At 40.3% G+C, this 17,664-nt stretch overlaps 1 protein-coding gene across 3 annotated transcripts in view; it reads right to left on the bottom strand.

The window, feature by feature from the left end:
* Window positions 1–17,664, bottom strand: part of GOLGA1 (golgin A1) — a 52,442-nt gene that overhangs the window by 30,020 nt on the left and 4,758 nt on the right. The window contains exons 4-10 of one of the 3 annotated variants that reach the window (XM_004269231.3): window positions 15,517–15,607; window positions 13,447–13,521; window positions 12,413–12,510; window positions 10,971–11,003; window positions 8,445–8,573; window positions 7,002–7,171; window positions 6,409–6,520 (exon numbers count right to left, since the gene is read on the bottom strand). In XM_004269231.3, the coding sequence (XP_004269279.1) occupies window positions 6,409–6,520; window positions 7,002–7,171; window positions 8,445–8,573; window positions 10,971–11,003; window positions 12,413–12,510; window positions 13,447–13,521; window positions 15,517–15,607 (708 nt within the window). Of the gene's footprint in view, window positions 1–6,408; window positions 6,521–7,001; window positions 7,172–8,444; window positions 8,574–10,970; window positions 11,004–12,412; window positions 12,511–13,446; window positions 13,522–15,516; window positions 15,608–17,664 lie in introns of those variants that run through there. The other 2 variants (XM_049710705.1, XM_033427214.2) reach the window with 2 other exon arrangements.

A 17,664-nucleotide genomic window follows, 5' to 3' on the forward strand; every position in this document is an offset into this window, starting at 1 on the left:
GTGCTTCCTCAAATTCCCTCACCTTATGATCTGCTGCTCCATCTCAAGCCACAGACTTTCATGTTTAGCTTGCAACCCAGCCAGTTTTCTCCTCAGAATAAGATGTAGCTACTTGGGCCTAGGATTTTGGGAAGAAGCACTTGCCATTCTGAATTCTCACAGGGGTGACCACATATATAGTGGAGGAGAAGTTTGAAGAATGGATTCAAGATCACATAATTCGGGCTTCCCTGGTGGCGCAATGGTTAAGAATCTGCCTGCCAACGCAAGGGACACGGGTTCGAGCCCTGGTCTGGGAAGATCCCACATGCCGCGGAGCAACTAAGCCCATGCGCCACAACTACTGAGCCTGTGAGCCACAACTACTGAAGCCTGCACGCCTAGAGCCCATGCTCCACAACAAGAGAAGCCACTGCAATGAGAAGCCTGCTCACCACAACGAAGGATAGCCCCTGCTCACTGCAACTAGAGGAAGCCCACGCGCAGCAACGAAGACCCAACGCAGCCAAAAATAAGTAAATTAAAAAAAAAAGATCCCATAATTCAAAAACTTTTATCAAGCCTATACTCTATGTGTTGTCTCTAGGAATATAATCAGCTATAGTTACTGACCCATAGAAGCATGGAGGCTGCTGGTAAAAAGAGATATACACACAGTTAATTATAAAACAATACAATCATGCTGTAACAGAGAGACATGGAGGTGCTATGAGGTATCAGAGGCAGAAGGGATTAACGGGGGCAATCAGATCAGGCCTCCTAAGCAGGCAAGTCCAGGTGGAAGATGGGGGAGAGGAACAAGCATTCTGGGTAAAAGGCAGCATGTGTAAAGGGGTAAACAGACAAGTTCAACATGACCAGGGGGCTGGGTGAAGAGGAAAGAAGAAGTGAAGACAACTGCCAAGTCTGTGGCTCAGATACCTGGATGAATGGTAACATTATGCAAAGCAGAGAATACAGGAGGGAGAGGTAGTCTGATAGGAAAGAAAAAAGTTTTGGCCCAGCTGACCCATCTTTAATGGGTCTCTTACTAACAATGTTGATAACAGTAATAATTACAATAGCATGGTGCAGGAGCAGCTACAGTTTGCAAAGCATGTGCAAGCTCATCCTCTAGTCCTTACAACCATCCTTCACTGTGTCCATTTACAGGGAAATTGAAGCTTAGGGACTACTAGCCCAACAGCACACACCTTGGTGACAGAATAAGGATTCAAATCCAAGCCTTCTTGGCCCAAAGTCTGTACTCCTTATATTACACATCAGTATGAACTTGAGAGATACATGTGACCCTTTCCAGTAACAACCAAGAGAACAAACAAGTCTTATATAAGTCACCGTGTTGGGCAGAGTCAGGAACAGAAGAATCAGTTGCCAATTTCCATTTAGTTTTCTTGTGCACCATATCCCACACAGAGCAACTCCCCACACTCTGGCTGTTTTACTTCAAGCCCTCAGCACCTAATGTGCTACAGCTAACACCATACTTAATGGTGAGAAACTCAAAGATTTTCCCACTAAGATCAGGTACAAGGCAAGGATGTCCCCTCTCACTACTCCTTTTCAACATCATCTGGAAGTTCTTGCTAATGCAATAAGACAAGAAAAGGAAATAAAAGGAATGGAAGGCTTCCCTGGTGGCACAGTGGTTAAGAATCCGCCTGCCAATGCAGGGGACATGGATTCGAGCCCTGGTCCAGGAAGATCCCACATGCCATGGAGCAACTGAGCCTGTGCCCCACAACTACTGAGCCTGCGCTCTAGAGCCTGCGAGCCACAACTACTGAGCTCGTGTGCCACAACTACTGAAGCCCGTGCACCTAGAGCCTGTGCTCTGCAACAAGAGAAGCCACTGCAATGAGAAGCCCGCAAACTGCAACCAAGAGTAGACCCTGCTCGCCACAACTAGAGAAAGCCTGTGTGCAGCAATGAAGACCCAACGCTGCCAAATAAATAAATAAATAAACCTTTCTGGAAAAAATTATAGAACCTTATTGAGAGTCATTTTTAAAGTAACAGTAACATTGAATATCTAGAGAGACAGACACTGTGTTCTTGGATAAGAAAACTCACATGATAAAGTAATCAATGTTCTGCAAATGCATCTTCAGAGTCAACGCAATTCCAATCAATATCCCACCAGGTGTGTGTTTGTTTGTTTATTTATTTATTTATTTAAGGCCGTGCGCAGGCTTTCTCTAGTTGTGGCGAGTGGAGGCTACTCCTCATTGCGGTGTGCAGGCTTCTCATTGCAGTGGCTTCTCTTGTTGTGGAGCACGGACTCCAGGCACACGGGCTTCAGTAGGTGTGGCTCACAGGCTCTAGAGCGCAGGTTCAGTAGTTGTGGTGCACAGGCTTAGTTAGTTGCTCCATGGCATGTGGGATCTTCCCGGACCAGGGCTTGAACCCATGCCCCCTTCATCCTTTCCAATTTTTCCTGGAGACATCCGCAGCCTGGACAATATCAACAGACACTCTCTTCCCTCTGGCATCTGGTTTGGTTCAAGGTTGCATTTGGGCAGGTGACGGTGCTGGAGGCTGGGAAGTCCACGATCAAGGTGCCAGCATGGTCACCTCTGGTGAAGGCTCATTTCCTAGTTCATAGCTGGCACTTCTTTCTGTGTTCTCACCTGGCAGAGAGGCTAATGGTCTTTCTGGAGCCTCTCCACCAGGTTTTTTAAGGTGCCTGACAAGTTGTTCTGTGGAAGAGCAATAGGCCAACGATATTCAAAATACTCCTGAAAAAGAACTAGGTACCGAGACTTGTCTTGTCAGACACCAGGACTTATCCTAATACTGTAGCTAGTAAGGCAATGCTTAGTATTGTGCAAATACCACAGGTGCATACACCCCGAAGTCCAAGAGTGGTTCCATGTACAAATGGAAAACTGAATCATGATAAAGCTGGCATTGCAGATCAGTGAGAAGACAGATTTTTCAATAAATGGTACTAAAACAATTAAAATAAAAATAAGACACAGATCCCTTTCTCACACCAAAATCACATTTCAGGTATGTTAAAGACTTGAAAATAAAGTCAAGACTCTAAAATTTTCAGATAATAATATAGGAGAATAATGTTATGATTCCAAGTGAGGAAAGGTTTTTTTAAAGAGACAAAGTATAAATTTAAAGGAAAATAATAAATTCAACTGTACTAAAATGAAGAGCATATGTTCAACAGAAGAAACCATAAAGAGTGTGAAGGCAAAGCCCAAACTGGGAGAACACATTTGCAGCCCACATAACTGACCGAGGGGCATGGCAGCCAGGATACCTATAAAGAACTCTGACGATTAGTGAGAAAAAGACAGAAAATGTAATAGAAAATGGGCCAAAGATTTGAACCAGCACTTCACAGAAGAGCACGAATGACTGATAAACATATGAAAATATGCTGAACTTCATTAATAATCTGGGAAAAGCAAATTAAAATCATGGTGAGCGGGAATTCCCTGGTGGTCCAGTGGTTAGGACTCTGCGCTTTCACTGCCGAGGACCCAGGTTCAATCCCTGTTCGGGGAACTAAAATCCTGCAAGCCATGCAGCGTGGCCAGATTGGCAAAAATTAAAAGTCTGACAATATATCACCTGTCAAGGAAGCAGAGGAACCCAAATTCTTATACACTGCTGGTGAATGTTTGTAAATTACTACAACTACTGTGGAAAAACTGGGCATTACCTAGTAAAGTTGAAAAGTACAAATCTTTTGACCCTAACTTTTCACATCTCAAATATACCCTACAGTTAACTCATTCACAGGCAGACAAAAGTTCACAGCAGCCTTGTTTGTAAAAGCAAAAACCAGAAACACCTTAATGCCCACTGTCAATAGAATGGATAAATGAATTTTAGTAACTTCATACTACACAGTTGAGAAAAGATTAAATTATAGCGGCATGTGTCCATATGAATGTGTCTCAGAATACAACCTTGAGCACAGAAAGGTAGCATTAGAAGAATACCTACAGCACTTCATTTATATAATGTTAACAAGCATGATAAATGAAAGAAGCCACTGTTTAGGGATAAAATTGTAAAGCAAAGCTAGGAAGTGGAGTAATTTCTAGATAAGCTTACTTAAGAAGGTAAAAAGAATGTGATGGAAGAGTAAAGGGCACACCAGGAATCTCAAAGGTAAACACACTGTTCTCTTTCTTAACCTGTGGGGTAGTAGCTACATGGCAGTTCATTAGCTTGTTACACTATTTACCTTACTTATGTTTCATAAATATTATTTCATATCTACTCAATATTAACAAGGACAACAAAGAAAAGGACTCTAAACTCATCATCTTTATGAGAAAACTGACCTTCCTTTAGTGCTATCTTAGCCTGATGACTGACAGCATCAGCCACTCAGGTGATTAAGCCAGAAACCCAGAAATCACCCCAAACACCTCCTTTCCTCTTGCTCCTCTCCTGTATTTACCACATTACCAAGTGGGTCCGTCTCCTCACGATTTCTTAAATTTGTCTCCTCCCCCGTCATTTCCACCCCGACTCTTGTCAAAGTCACCGTCTAATGCCTGCACAACTGCAATAGCTTCCTAACTGGAAACCCTTTCAATGTTTCCTCTAACAGCCAGAGTAATCCTCTCCCTCACTCTGTGTTACCCTTCCAGGCTTCTTCCACTTCCTTGAAGGCGCTACTCCCTTTACTGCCTCAGTTTCTGGGTTTATTGTTCATACTATTTCCTATTTAAAATTCTCTGCCATCATTCCTACCCTCACAAGCTTCAGTAGTTCATCTCAGTTCAAGTGTTACTTCCTCAAGGAAAGTGTTCTATGACTCCAACGCTAGATCTGATTTGATGCCCTCTTACAGGATCTCACAGCATCCTGTGGTTTTCCTTCACAGCAACACATCATAGTTTGTAATTATATATCTATGTGATTATTGATTAATGTCTCACTTCCCCTCTAGACTAAATTCCACAAGGGCAAGGGTGATATCTGTTTTGCTCACCCTAGTATTTCTAACACCCAGCACAGAGCACAGACCTTGACACATAATAAAACTCAAATTATATTTTTAGAATGAATGAGGGAACTCAGTGGGACCAGAGTCTGGAAAATTACCTTTTCCAATTATGAAATGGATGGATGGTTCTAATATCAAACGGTCCCGTGAATCCCAAAGTTTTGTGTCTGTTATTCTCTCCAACCCCCCCCCCCGCAAAATGTATTCTATACCCTTCTGTCTTCTCTGCTTCCTGCTGTCCTACCCATCCTTGAAATTCCAGTTCCTCCAGGAACAGTTCCTTGACTCCTGCACTGGAAATGCCTCTCCCTATGGCATATCCTTTGCATTTGAAAAATCCGTTTCACTTATTTGGGACTTACTGAGTTGTGAACTTTTTTCTTGTCAAACAGGAGGTTTGAGTTCTATCATGAAACAGTAGGCCTCTGAGACAAAACACTATAGGTGTCTAGATCTATTTACTGGGTGCTCCTTGTTGTGAGTCAACAAAGCCCCGTGGAACAAGCATGAGCTTTGGAGTAAGACTTGGGTTAGAATTCAGCTCTGTCACTTACCGTGTAACTTTGAACAAGGTATATGACCTCTCTCGGCTTCTATTTAGGTATCTGTAAGTATGCTAATAGCTAGAAGGGGTATATAGACTTCTCTTTTACACAAATCTTACTGTACTGTAATAATACTGTAAGTCTCTGGTGCACTTGAGATTAGTGGTTCTCAGGGGATGAGGGTAGGGTTTTTGGTACCACCTGTTAGGGGGTGTTTTGTCTATATGAGGATAAGGGCTGGCTTGTCAATGCCTGAAGGATGCTGCTGGCATTCAGAACACAGAGGCCAGGAAAACTAAATGTCCTGCAATGCATGGGACAATCATACAGTACATATTGTTCTGCTCAAAATGGTAAGGAACACACCACTGAGAAACACTACAGTCAATAATGATATTATTATTGTTCACCCTTATATTCTCAGAATTTAGCACGGGCCTAGAGTAGAAGGGCAAAAAATGTATGTTAGCCAAACAAAAAAAACGAACAGTAATGATATCATTTATGTGCGTTTGAACAAATCGGATTAGAGCCACGTATGTCAAAGGTACAAGCCTAGCCACGTCAACCACCGCTGTTGTGTCTTCTTGTGCTCAAGGTCCATGACATAGTAGTTTACAAGTCTGAGCAGATCAAATGGTGTGCTTTGACAGTTCCTGTCAGGACAATACTGACCTCTTCTGTTAAGCAACCCTTGCTCAACTACATGGCCCCTTCCATCTGGATGCAGCCTGGCTACACCAGGAACTAGGGCAATGTGGACTGCATGAGAAACAGAACTTTCACCAGCCACCCTGAGGCGCAAATTTCTGACAGATATAGTTTTTACCCCATTCATGAATCCTAGCAACTTGTGTCCACTCCTAGTCCTCTACTTACCTTTTGCAAATCAATGGAAAGTTGGTGAACGAAGGCTTGGAGTTCCTGTTCCTTCTGCTCCAGGGCTGTGATCTTATTTTCTGCACCTGTTTTTGAAGCTGTCACATGATCTCTTTATTGAAAGAAAGCAGACAATGAACAAATTTGGATATCCCACCTAAGACACATTCTTCCACAGGAAAAACACAGATGGTTCTTTACATGTCAGGGCTGCAAACATTAGCCTTGTGAAGATTATCAGTGGAAAAGACTCCTTCACTCTCTCTGAAGCAGGAGGCCCAAGAGAAAAATTCCACTCAGGTTTAGGCAAGAAACCTTTATCTACCTTTGGCTATTCAATAGCTTAGCAACTCTAAAACATACTAAATTGCTCGGCAGGGTTGGAGTGTCTGAGCCTAGGCAGGTGAAGGGGAATGAGGGTTTGGAGGAGGTAGGGGGGTCCTAAAGCCCTAGGCAGGTAAGGATAAGTCCAGAAGACCTTGCCAGAATTAAGATCAGGAAGTGCTACAGTGAACAATGGGGAAAGACAGGTTGGCTGTAACCAGAGCTACACTAACACCGCTACCCATGTGCCCCACAGACCAAGCAAGAACCTCTGCTCTTCCAGCGTTGAGTAGTTTCTCTGAAGCTCTTCTATCTTCTGGCTTAAGTCTGCTGACAGCTGGTTGGAGATCATCAACTCCTCCTGGGTGCGACTAAGTTCTCTGGTACGTGCTTCCAATTCTTGCTCCATTTTCCCCAAACTTTCTTCTTTTTTTAAAAGCTGATACAAAGATAGAAAGTTTCACTGGACCACTACTAAGAAATACACTTGTAAAAAAATCTGGACAAGGACTTCCCTGATGGTCCAGTGGTTAAGAATCTGCCTTCCAATGCAGGGGAGGCGGTTCAATCCCTGGTCAGGGAAGATCCCACAGGCCATGGGGCAACTAAGCCCACATGCCCCAACTACTGAGCCTGCGCATCTCAACTAGAGAGCCCACGTGCTGCAAACTACAGAGCCCATGCGCTCTGGAGCCTGCGTGCCGCAACTACAGAGCCCACGTGCCCTGGAGCCCACATGCCACAACTAGAGAGAAGCCCGCATGTTGCAGTGAAGAGCCAGCGTGATTTGGAGCCCGCACACCACAACTAGAGAGAAGCCCACATGTCACAATGAAGATCCCACGTGCCGCAACTAAGACCCAACGCAGCCAAAAATAATAAAAATAAAATAAATAAATTAAAAATAAAATCTGGGACTTCCCTGGTGGTGCAGTGGTTAAGAATCCGCCTGCCAATGCAGGGGACAGGGGTTCGATCCCTGGTCTGGGAAGATCCCACGTGCTGCGGAGCAACTAAGCCCATGTGCCACAACTACTGAGCCTGTGCTCTAGAGCCCGCGAGCCACAACTATTGAAGCCCGCACACCTAGAGCCCATGCTCTGCAACAAGAGTAGCCACTGCAACGAGAAGTCCGCGCACCATAATGAACAGTAGCCCCTGGGCTTCCCTGGTGGCGCAGTGGTTGAGAGTCTGCCTGCCGATGCAGGGGACACAGGTTCATGCCCTGGTCCGGGAAGATCCTACATGCCGCGGAGCGGCTGGGCCCGTGAGCTATGGCCGCTGAGCCTGCGCGTCTGGAGCCTGTGCTCCACAATGGGAGAGGCCACAACAGTGAGAGGCCCGCGTACCGCAAAAAAAAAAAAAAAAAAAAAAGAATAGCCCCCGCTTGCCGCAACTAGAGAAAGCCCGCGTGTAGCAACAAAGACCCAATGCAGCCAAAAATAAATTAATTAATAAATTACAAAAAATCTGGACCAATAAGGCAAGCTTTCATAACATTTTTGTGAGCTTAGAAGGGGTCTCATATGCCCAGTAGTTTAAAAAGGAAAAGGAAATACATTTCAAACAGAACTTTTCCACTTTAACAAACTGAAAAACATACAAATATGATTAGTATCAAAGACAACTAAGGTATGCTTATCAGCAGTTAGAGAGTGATGACTAGCAAAATCATCTATTCAGGATTTAGCTTCTAAAACAAAAACGCATACCATGTGCTTTACTTTACTTAGTTCCTGCTGCTGGAACCCCTCTAATTCATCCATTTCATCTCTCCTTTGGAAAAGATTCAAACTCTGGTTCTTCATTTCCTGTAACTGAGCTGTCAGAAACCTTTTATCCTATGCAAAAGAAGATATCAGCTCAGGCAACTAGGACATTAGAAATCCGTATTATACAAGCAGAATTCTTAATAAAGGAAAATCTGAAGACAATTTCTTATCAGTAGCAATAATACATTGATAATGGGAAGCTTTACGGTAATTATTTACAAAATTATCTATAAATTCTTTAAGTTAGAAATAAATATGTTTTAAATGATAGCTGTGAAAAGGGGAACAAGAGCAACAATTACTTAACACTTGAAAAGTGCTTAAGTTTGATTAGCAATTGCAGACACCCATTTTACATGTCTATCTCAATGACACACTGAACTGGTTGAATAACATGAATAACTGGAACAAGACTGAATGCTCTTAAAAAATTAGACGCATTTAAGTAGAACTAATTTTGGTTAGTAAGTTCAGATAGCAAGTCAACAAAAATTAGACATGACTGGTGTCAGGAGGTTACAATTTACTAAATAATAGCTTCCTGAGATGGATTCTATTCAGGACAAACCCTGTTGTCGCAGTTTCCAATTCTTGATTAAAAATAAATTAAAACTGGGGGGGGAGGGGTGGTGGGACTGGGAGATTGGGATTGACATATATACACTAACATGTACAAAATGGATAACTAATAAGGACCTGCTGTATAAAAAATAAATTTAAAAAAAATTTTAAAAAAAGAACTTGCTGTATAAAAAAATTAAATAAAAAAAATTGAAACAGTCTAAAAATAACACTTCCAAAAATCACAGTGGCTTAAAAGACCTACATAGATGCCTCATTACTCTTTCCTGGTCTAAAATATTTCCCAACCTCTCCTGCGGTAGGGCGGGGGGATGGAGAGAAAAGATCTTAGTGAACTGAAGTAGATTTTATTTAGTTCAGTCCTATATGGATTCCCCCTTTACCATAATTTTAAAAGATGAAAAAATAGTCCAATGAGAATTCAACTGCTACAATCTTAAGAGTTTCTTTCAAGACAAGAAAACTTTAACCTAACCCATACCTTCATATTTAAGAAGACCATAATTAACACCATGTTTAGATATATATTTTTTAAGCACAAGTTTCTTTGGGACATAGCTTGACTCTTCTGTAATTCTTTCCTTACGTAAATACGTTAAGGCATTCTGATAGCTTGGGTAATCAGATTTCTACAGAACACACAAAGAAAATCGCTGGTTTAACTTCGTGTTTCATCCCAAGAATGGAGCAATAATAAAACTCATCTGTTTAATAAAATTAACAGTAAATATATTTTACAACTGAATATATCAATCTAAGAAATAATTTTCTGGACTTCCCTGGCAGTCCAGCGGTTAGGACTCTGTGCTCCCAATGCAGGGGGCACGGGTTCGATCCCTGGTTGGGGAACTAAGATCCTGCATGCCACATGGTGTGGCAAAAAAAAATAGAAAAAGAAAAGAAATAATTTTCTACCATAAAGAGTAACTTAGGAGTACTCAATGAAAACAAGGAATGAATTAGGAAGCAGCACATAATGTGGGCTGAGCAAATTGACTATTGATTATTTTAAATTAAAATGTCTTTCTAATTGTAGGTGTGAAATTTCATCTTCCTGTTCATGTCTGGGAGCCAGGAATACATTACATAAGGCACCTACACAGTGTTACACAAGCTATGGTGCTGGAATAATCAATTCTCCTCGTCTGTGTCTAGCTAAGAGGTTCTCTTATCTACTCAATGCTGAGCCTTCAGAAATGCCATCCTTCCCAACTGCATCCTCAAAAATTATTCCTAATGTTACCACTGTGTCAATCAGAGCCCCAGCAAGAAACAGACTCAAAGTAGATATTCTGCAGACAGTCTAATAAAGGGACTTTTCAAAGCTGTGGGTGGGGTAAGAAAACCCAAAAGAGATGATGTGCTAGTAACAGTTGGCATAAAGGGGCAAAGGGATAAATAGGTTACAAGAAACACAAAAAGAGAAACTCTATCAGAGGGTGAACCAAAGGTCCAGCTGAAGCTGTGACCTTGGGCCATGGGATGCATCCAAACTGAAGGGATCTCACATGGAGATGGCTGAGGGAATAAACTTCCCGACCACACTCTTCTACACATAGTTCTTTTTATGTTTCCCACAGGCACACTTAATTAGAAGCCAGAGGGCAATGGAGCCCTGCTGATGCATTCCCTATCAGCCTTCGTACACAGAGAAAGGTAGGAGAGGGGGTGGAGAGTGTACCTGGAGGGGCAAACAAAAGATATCCAGTACACCCACCAAGGAAAAGGAAGACACGAGCTTTCTAAGTCAATGTCTAATCACCCAGTGCCCTGCTTCCAAGAGGTGGTATAGCCATCAGTGTACTAGGTACTGAAGAAAGCATTTTCCAAGCCCCAGAGAAGAGGCCAACATTCACAATGAGACAAAAACAAAGATGAACTAACCTTTTCAAGCTGATCCATTTTTTCTGACCATTCCTAAAACAAAACAATAAAAAAGTACAGTTTCCAGGGAAGAGTATCAATAATACCAAGATCTTAAGAAAACAAAATAACCCTCTCCACCCAAAGCAACCAATCAACCAAACAAAACAGCAAATATAAAGAAAGCCAAGAGTCCTAAAAGGAAAAGAAAATGAACTTTATATAAAATTCTAAAGCACATACATAAGCCTGCAAATTTTTACTAAGCAGAGCACCCAAACAAGGCTGTATCTGATGTTCTGATGCAGTTTTCAGCTTATTCCTGAGGGTTTTTCTATGAGTACTATTAATATTTCTTGGGAGTGGGTAGCTGGGACCAGCTGTGTTGGTAATTCTACAACTGCTCTATAAAAATTAATTGACTGAAAAACAGGCGGGGGGCAGGGGTTGTCTTCAGCAGCCCCCAATCATTATTTTCCTTCTCATTTTCACTTTACCAATATCTTTTATGCCATCTGATAAAAGTTAAAGGAGAAGGGATTATGCCCCTTATTCACCAATCACAGAAGAGGGGAAAAAATAACCACTGGTACAAAAGGCTATATCCCAACTGCCTACAATCAGAGTCCACCAATTTTAGATTATCTCTTCATTTATATAAATTCATATCACAGTTATTCACTAATTATTGGTGAATGATTTTTTTTTCTGGCTAGTAAATGTCTGACATGACTAATACACACTGTAAGACAAGTCAACCAACCACCCCACCTACTGCAGATGAAATAATGTATTTTCTTAAAAGGAAATGTAATATAATAAATTGACCCTATCTTAATAAATCAGAATTATCATTACAGTATTTTGATGCTTATCTTAAATTCAAAATGCCATTGAACAAAATATACTTTATAATTATTGTAAGAGCCAGTAATAGTATTAGTTTCTTATTGTCATTCATTCAGCATCTTTCAATGGATGGTTCTACTGAGATTACGGAAGTTCCTCTCAGTCTAGTTGGCTGGGGATGAGGAAACTTGGGACAGAGGTTGTAAGAACTATGTACTCCATGGATGATCACTAGCTTGATAGCATCTTCTGCACTATAAAGGCAAGTGTTTTGGGACTAGGCTTTCAGACAGGTTTTTGGAGGGCAGAGACGTTTTTCCTTATCTTGGGGTTCACCACCAGATTACAAACACACTACTTTCCTCTCCATTTTACAAAGTTATACAGTTTGGAAAATGATACTCTCACATTATGGACACATTTCATGATTATAACTGTAAAGTTCCTTAATAATTTCCCACCCTAAGGCCAAATGAAATCTCAAAGAACTTATATAGCATTCCTTTTCTCCTGGGTTGTAAATATCTTCTACCAGGTTTATGGCATGATTTTTGAAATCATGTCACTAAGTGAAATCTTTCCACCAGCCTTGGGCAGTGCCACATATAAAATACCTGGTCCTTTCTGGCTAATGCCAAAGCCAGTCCTTCTGCCATTTTGGCTCTGTTGGCTTGGAATGTCTCATTCTGCTCTTGAAATTTCCGCATGGAAGCTGTTAACAAAGAGGCTCTATTTGAGATATGGAGATATTTCAGAAACAGCATGTCAAATAGCCCATGTGATTACTTTACAACTGTCACCTAACAAAAAAGGCCAAGGTCACAGAGTGGATCATGAGACTGGGAAAAACCTGACCCATCTTGACTTTCCCAGAATCTTTTGCCCTTAGTAATAGACCACAGTTTTGTTTTAGCTTGTTTCCAATTGTTCTTGGTTTTTTGTTATAGTCAAGTATATACATTTAGGAAGATGCCAAAGGGTAACTTTTTAAATGATACAGTGATAGAACACTGAGTTAGGTAGGTTGCCAGAAAACACCAATGCTATTGCTAAGTGATGGCTACTACTACTTTATCAGAATTAAAACAAAAAGTCAAAACAAAGCAAAACACTTCTTCTACTTTATTTTCCTCAAAAAATTTTTTTTAGTATATATTATATCAACAAAAAATAACTTTCTACTTCTGTTAGCATCTTTCTTGGATTGAACCCAAAGGAGAACATATGATTTAGGGTAAACTAAACAAAATGTATGTTCTATTGTTAGAGGAGTGATGACAGATAAAGATTTTCCCCAGTTCTTGAACAAAGCAGCAATGAAGCTATGGCTAGAACCAAAGTTTCTTAATGTAGGCCCAAGGACCAGGCACTTGATTTTACTAAAAACTAAGGGCAGCCAATAAACCAGCCAACTGGATGAGATACATAATAACCTTCTCCTAAGAAGCATGCCCATAAAGCAACATAAGGATGAACTGTATGCTTATAACTATCAGATAAATGTTATATCAACTTGATTAAGAAGTACACTACTTATAAAATAAAGATCTGGGCTATGATGAAGGACAAACTTAACCATACGCTATTGTTTCATTTCAAAAAACTAAACCCTGGAAAGATTGAAAAAAGCAGGAAAAAAAATACGTACAATCCTGGTGTTTTTCTAATGCAATTTCAAGCTTCTCTTTTATCTTCTGCAAGTTTCGGACCTGTTCAGCATAGTCTTGGGTGAGGAGGGTGACGCACATACCAGGAATGGACAAACATCAGGAAAGGAAGTTAATTAAACAAAAAAAAAAATGAATGAAAATGATGATGATTTTCTCAACCTGAAAACCATTCCTGTTAAGGAAAGCTGGGCAGACAGCCTCCCATTAACAATGAACAACACAGGCAAACAGGTATAGTACAAACTACCCACAGTGTAAATGGTGAATACAAACAGGCAGATTTGTTTAGCCTTGAGAGAGAACAAGAACTGGGCCTGGTCTGGTCATCAGAAATGCCCCGCCATGAAAACCACTATTATCTCATTACTTAATTTCAAATCTCAGTTTCACCTTCCTTTCCAGTCTTAGCAGTAGGATAGATCAAAGGGAATTCACTGAACAGCTCACTTAAGAGTCCATACAACTGAGTGACAGTGGTTAGGGCAATAGCAAACATCTTACCACAGTATTGCCTTTGCAATAAAAGTACTTAATTCTCTAGAAAAGTCAGCTTCCTTTCTACACAGAACTGAGCTGCCTATGACATATTAAAGGTGAAAGTCAGAATTAATTACCTTGGTAGCCAAAGAAGATAGTATGGTATAGTGGAAAAGTAGACAGGCTTTAGTTCAAATCCCAACTCTGTCAGTCCTTAGCTGAGAGACCTTAAGCAAATTATTGATCCTAAGTATTAGTTTCTTCATTTATGAAATGATGATATTAATTTATCTACCTCAAAGGATGTATTAGATAATAAACTAAATGTTCTATATGCCTTAATTATAAAACAAACTAAGTGCTTTAAGCACGTTGCACACAATGCTCAATAAAGGGTAGCTGATACTGTGGTTGTTATTATTATTCACACTGAGCCTGTAGGTAAATGCCCAGGACATAAGTGGGCTTAATAAATGTCAGTCCTCTTCCCTGTCCCTCCTCTAACATCAGTCAAGCCCAAACTATTTAGGGAAGATCCATATTACCTTAGAGCTTTCTCCCCAACACTGAACAAATATAAAGTTACTTCACCTCTGTTACTGGTATTACTTACAGGTAGGGGTAACAGGATAATAACAATTGAGTTTAAAGCAGACTGTAGTGGTTTGGATCCCAGCTCTACCACCTACTACCTCTGTGACCTTAATGTCACTAAGTATTGTTAGGCTAGAGTGAGAACAAAATGAGATAATGGACTATCTAGGAGCTGTGAGTTATACTATATACCCTTGATAACTACACAAACACAAATATTTCACATACAACTTGGTGAATTTTGTAGTCTGTTGCTTTCATTACAGTAAAATGGGCATAAGGCCAAAGGACAAAAACAAACACAGAAGTCATTGACCACTTCACAGGCTGAAGCTTTCAAAATGTATCTACTGGCAGAAACCAAAATAAGAACTCACAACTCTATCACAAATATGCCCTCTGCTCAGGCAAAGAATATAATAGGAGTGGTGTACATCGTAAACTGCACATAAAAGACATAATGAGAGTTACAGCTTCTATACAGGTGCTGAAGTTAGAAATACCACTGAAAAGTAGCCCAAAGACCCAGAAAGACATTACACAGGTGATATGTATCTGTAGCAAGTGGCAACGTAGCACCAAACCCTGTCTGGTGCTGAAGAATCCAACATCTGTTGGCCATTCCCTAAAAATGCTATCTCCTAACCCTCTTCACCTGAAAGCAAGCTAGGCTAATGGATGAAAGATAGTTAAATCTACATATACTTTTAATACCTTTTATATCCACGGCTAGAAATCTCAGGAGCAGAAAAACGTCAGTTTTTTTTTTTAACTTTAAAACTCAGTTTTGAATTTACACTATTCAGTACACTAACAAAAGAAGGGATTAAAGGGGGTACAAGTTGCTCCTTTTTGACTGAGAATATCAAAATATGTCAAAATAACTGTAAGGTTATGCTGTTTGGCTTTTTTATAGGCAAAGAGGGTCAGGCAAGGCAAGTTTCCTTTGTTTGCTTCTTATGAGTTCTTAGACATACCAGAAAGCCTGGCCTCTAATTTCCGTATCTGTTCATTCCTTCTCAAAAGCTGGGATGAAAGATCTTCTCTGGAGCTGCTTCCATCAGACGCCTGTTGAGACAGATATAAGAGGTTGTATTCATACCTGGATTTTTAGCAGCGTGAGACCACAATATTCAATCAGAAAGCAACAACTCTTATTTTAGGTTTGGTTACACTTTAAGTGATAACTGAAAAGTTTCTCTAACTATAAAGTAGAAGCAACACTACCTCCATGTATAATGTGAGGAGATACAAGATGCAAAACAGATAAATTGTGTGTGTGTGTGTGTGTGTGTGTGTGTATGCACGCACACACACTACTGGAATACACAGTGGTAAACAAACCCATTATGATCATATTACACCAAGTACATAATACAAAAAAATATATTTTCAGATAAAAAAGTAAAGCACTTTATTTTTCCAAAGGTAAAATCCTGAGGTAAAGGGAAGAAGGTTCTTTAGCAAGGGATCAAAGAAAGCCTGGTTGGTCTGTGATGAAGAACCTATCACTGACATTGATAAAGTTTCAGTATCTTCATCTGTAAAACAAAGGGGTATCAATCTATAGCTCTAAAATGCATCAAAAACTTTAGCAGATAATATACATTCAGTAAATCACTGTATTAATGAGATGCCAAATTTTCCCAATAATTTAGATTATCTTAAAACATGTGCACTACTACTACTTTGGGCACTGCTTACTACTGCTAATAAATAAATCACTTTATCTTTCTACTTTTGATTATAAAATTTTAAAAATACAGAAGAGTAAGGAGGGTGGTTTAATGAACACTCTCTCTACTTTAACAACTGCTGATTTTTCCCATATTTGCTTCATCAATTTTTATTCTACTATAGTACTTCAAATAGCAGACATTGACATTCATCCTAAATATTTTGATAAACATTTCTAAAATATAAGGACATTTTCCTTTATAGCCACAATACCATTATTATACCTAATATTATTATACCTATTATACCTATTATACCTATTATTCCCCATTTACTGCCAAAATGTATTTAAAGGTGGTTGAACAACTCATTTTAAATATTCATTTACCCACTGAGCCACTTACTTGTCCATTATGGAGGGTATAGTTAAAAGGGAGTCTCAGGAGGCGGAAGGCCCAGGTTAAAGTCCCATCTTCACCACTAACAAACTACAAGAACTTGGACCAATTACTTAACTTCTCTGTGCACTGGTTTCCTCACATGTAAAATGTAACAAACATAATCTACGTCACAAAGCTGTGATGAGGATTAAATAAATGAATACTTGTCAGGTCCTGAAAACACAGCCTGGCACGTAATTAACTTTAATACGTGTCATCTGTTAGTAGTACAAGTTATGATTATTACTGTCAGTGAGACATCTATTCTTAGCACTGTGCTAAGCACTGGAAACAGTGGTGAAATGGAGTCCCAACCTAAAACAGCAGCAGCTGCAGCAACTACGAATTACGAAGTGCTTATTAAGAGCCAGGCACTATACTAAGTGTTTTATATACTATGCAGAAAAGAGTTAACATCCCAGGCCTGAGACTGCTATCCTTGGCAAGGCCTGCTTGTAAGGCGAGCCCTTGGCTGGCCTGTGGGAACTTAGATTTTACAAGGGTTCTCACCATTCCTGATAAGAATGGCTCACTGTACCTAAACTAATTGTGCCAAAAATATGGTTTATGCTGAACACCTGTTTTCGTTCTGGGAGTCTGGAATTTTGGTAAATGCTAGGCAGAGGGTGCCTATATGACTAGCCTCCAGTAAAATTCCTGGGCACTGAGTCTCTAATGAGCTTCCTTGATAGATAACATTTTATCCTGTGTTGTCACAATTCCTTGCTGAGGGAAATAAGTGTGCCCTATGCAACTCCACTGGGAGAGGACTCTTGGAAGCCTGTGCCTGGTTTCCTCCAGACTTTGTTCATGCACCTTTTCCCTTTGCTAATTTTTCCTTGTAGTAAATGTTTTCACTGTGGTAAATGACAGTAGTGAGTAAAACTATACGCTGAGTCCTGTGAGTTCTTCTAATGAATAATCGAACCTAGGGGAGAACCTTGCCTGCCCACCCTGCCCCAACACACATACTTTAATAAAGACAGGTATAGTTCCTATCTCCATTTT

Source organism: Orcinus orca, chromosome 6, assembly GCF_937001465.1.
Source record: "Orcinus orca chromosome 6, mOrcOrc1.1, whole genome shotgun sequence".
Lineage (NCBI taxonomy): Eukaryota > Metazoa > Chordata > Mammalia > Artiodactyla > Delphinidae > Orcinus > Orcinus orca.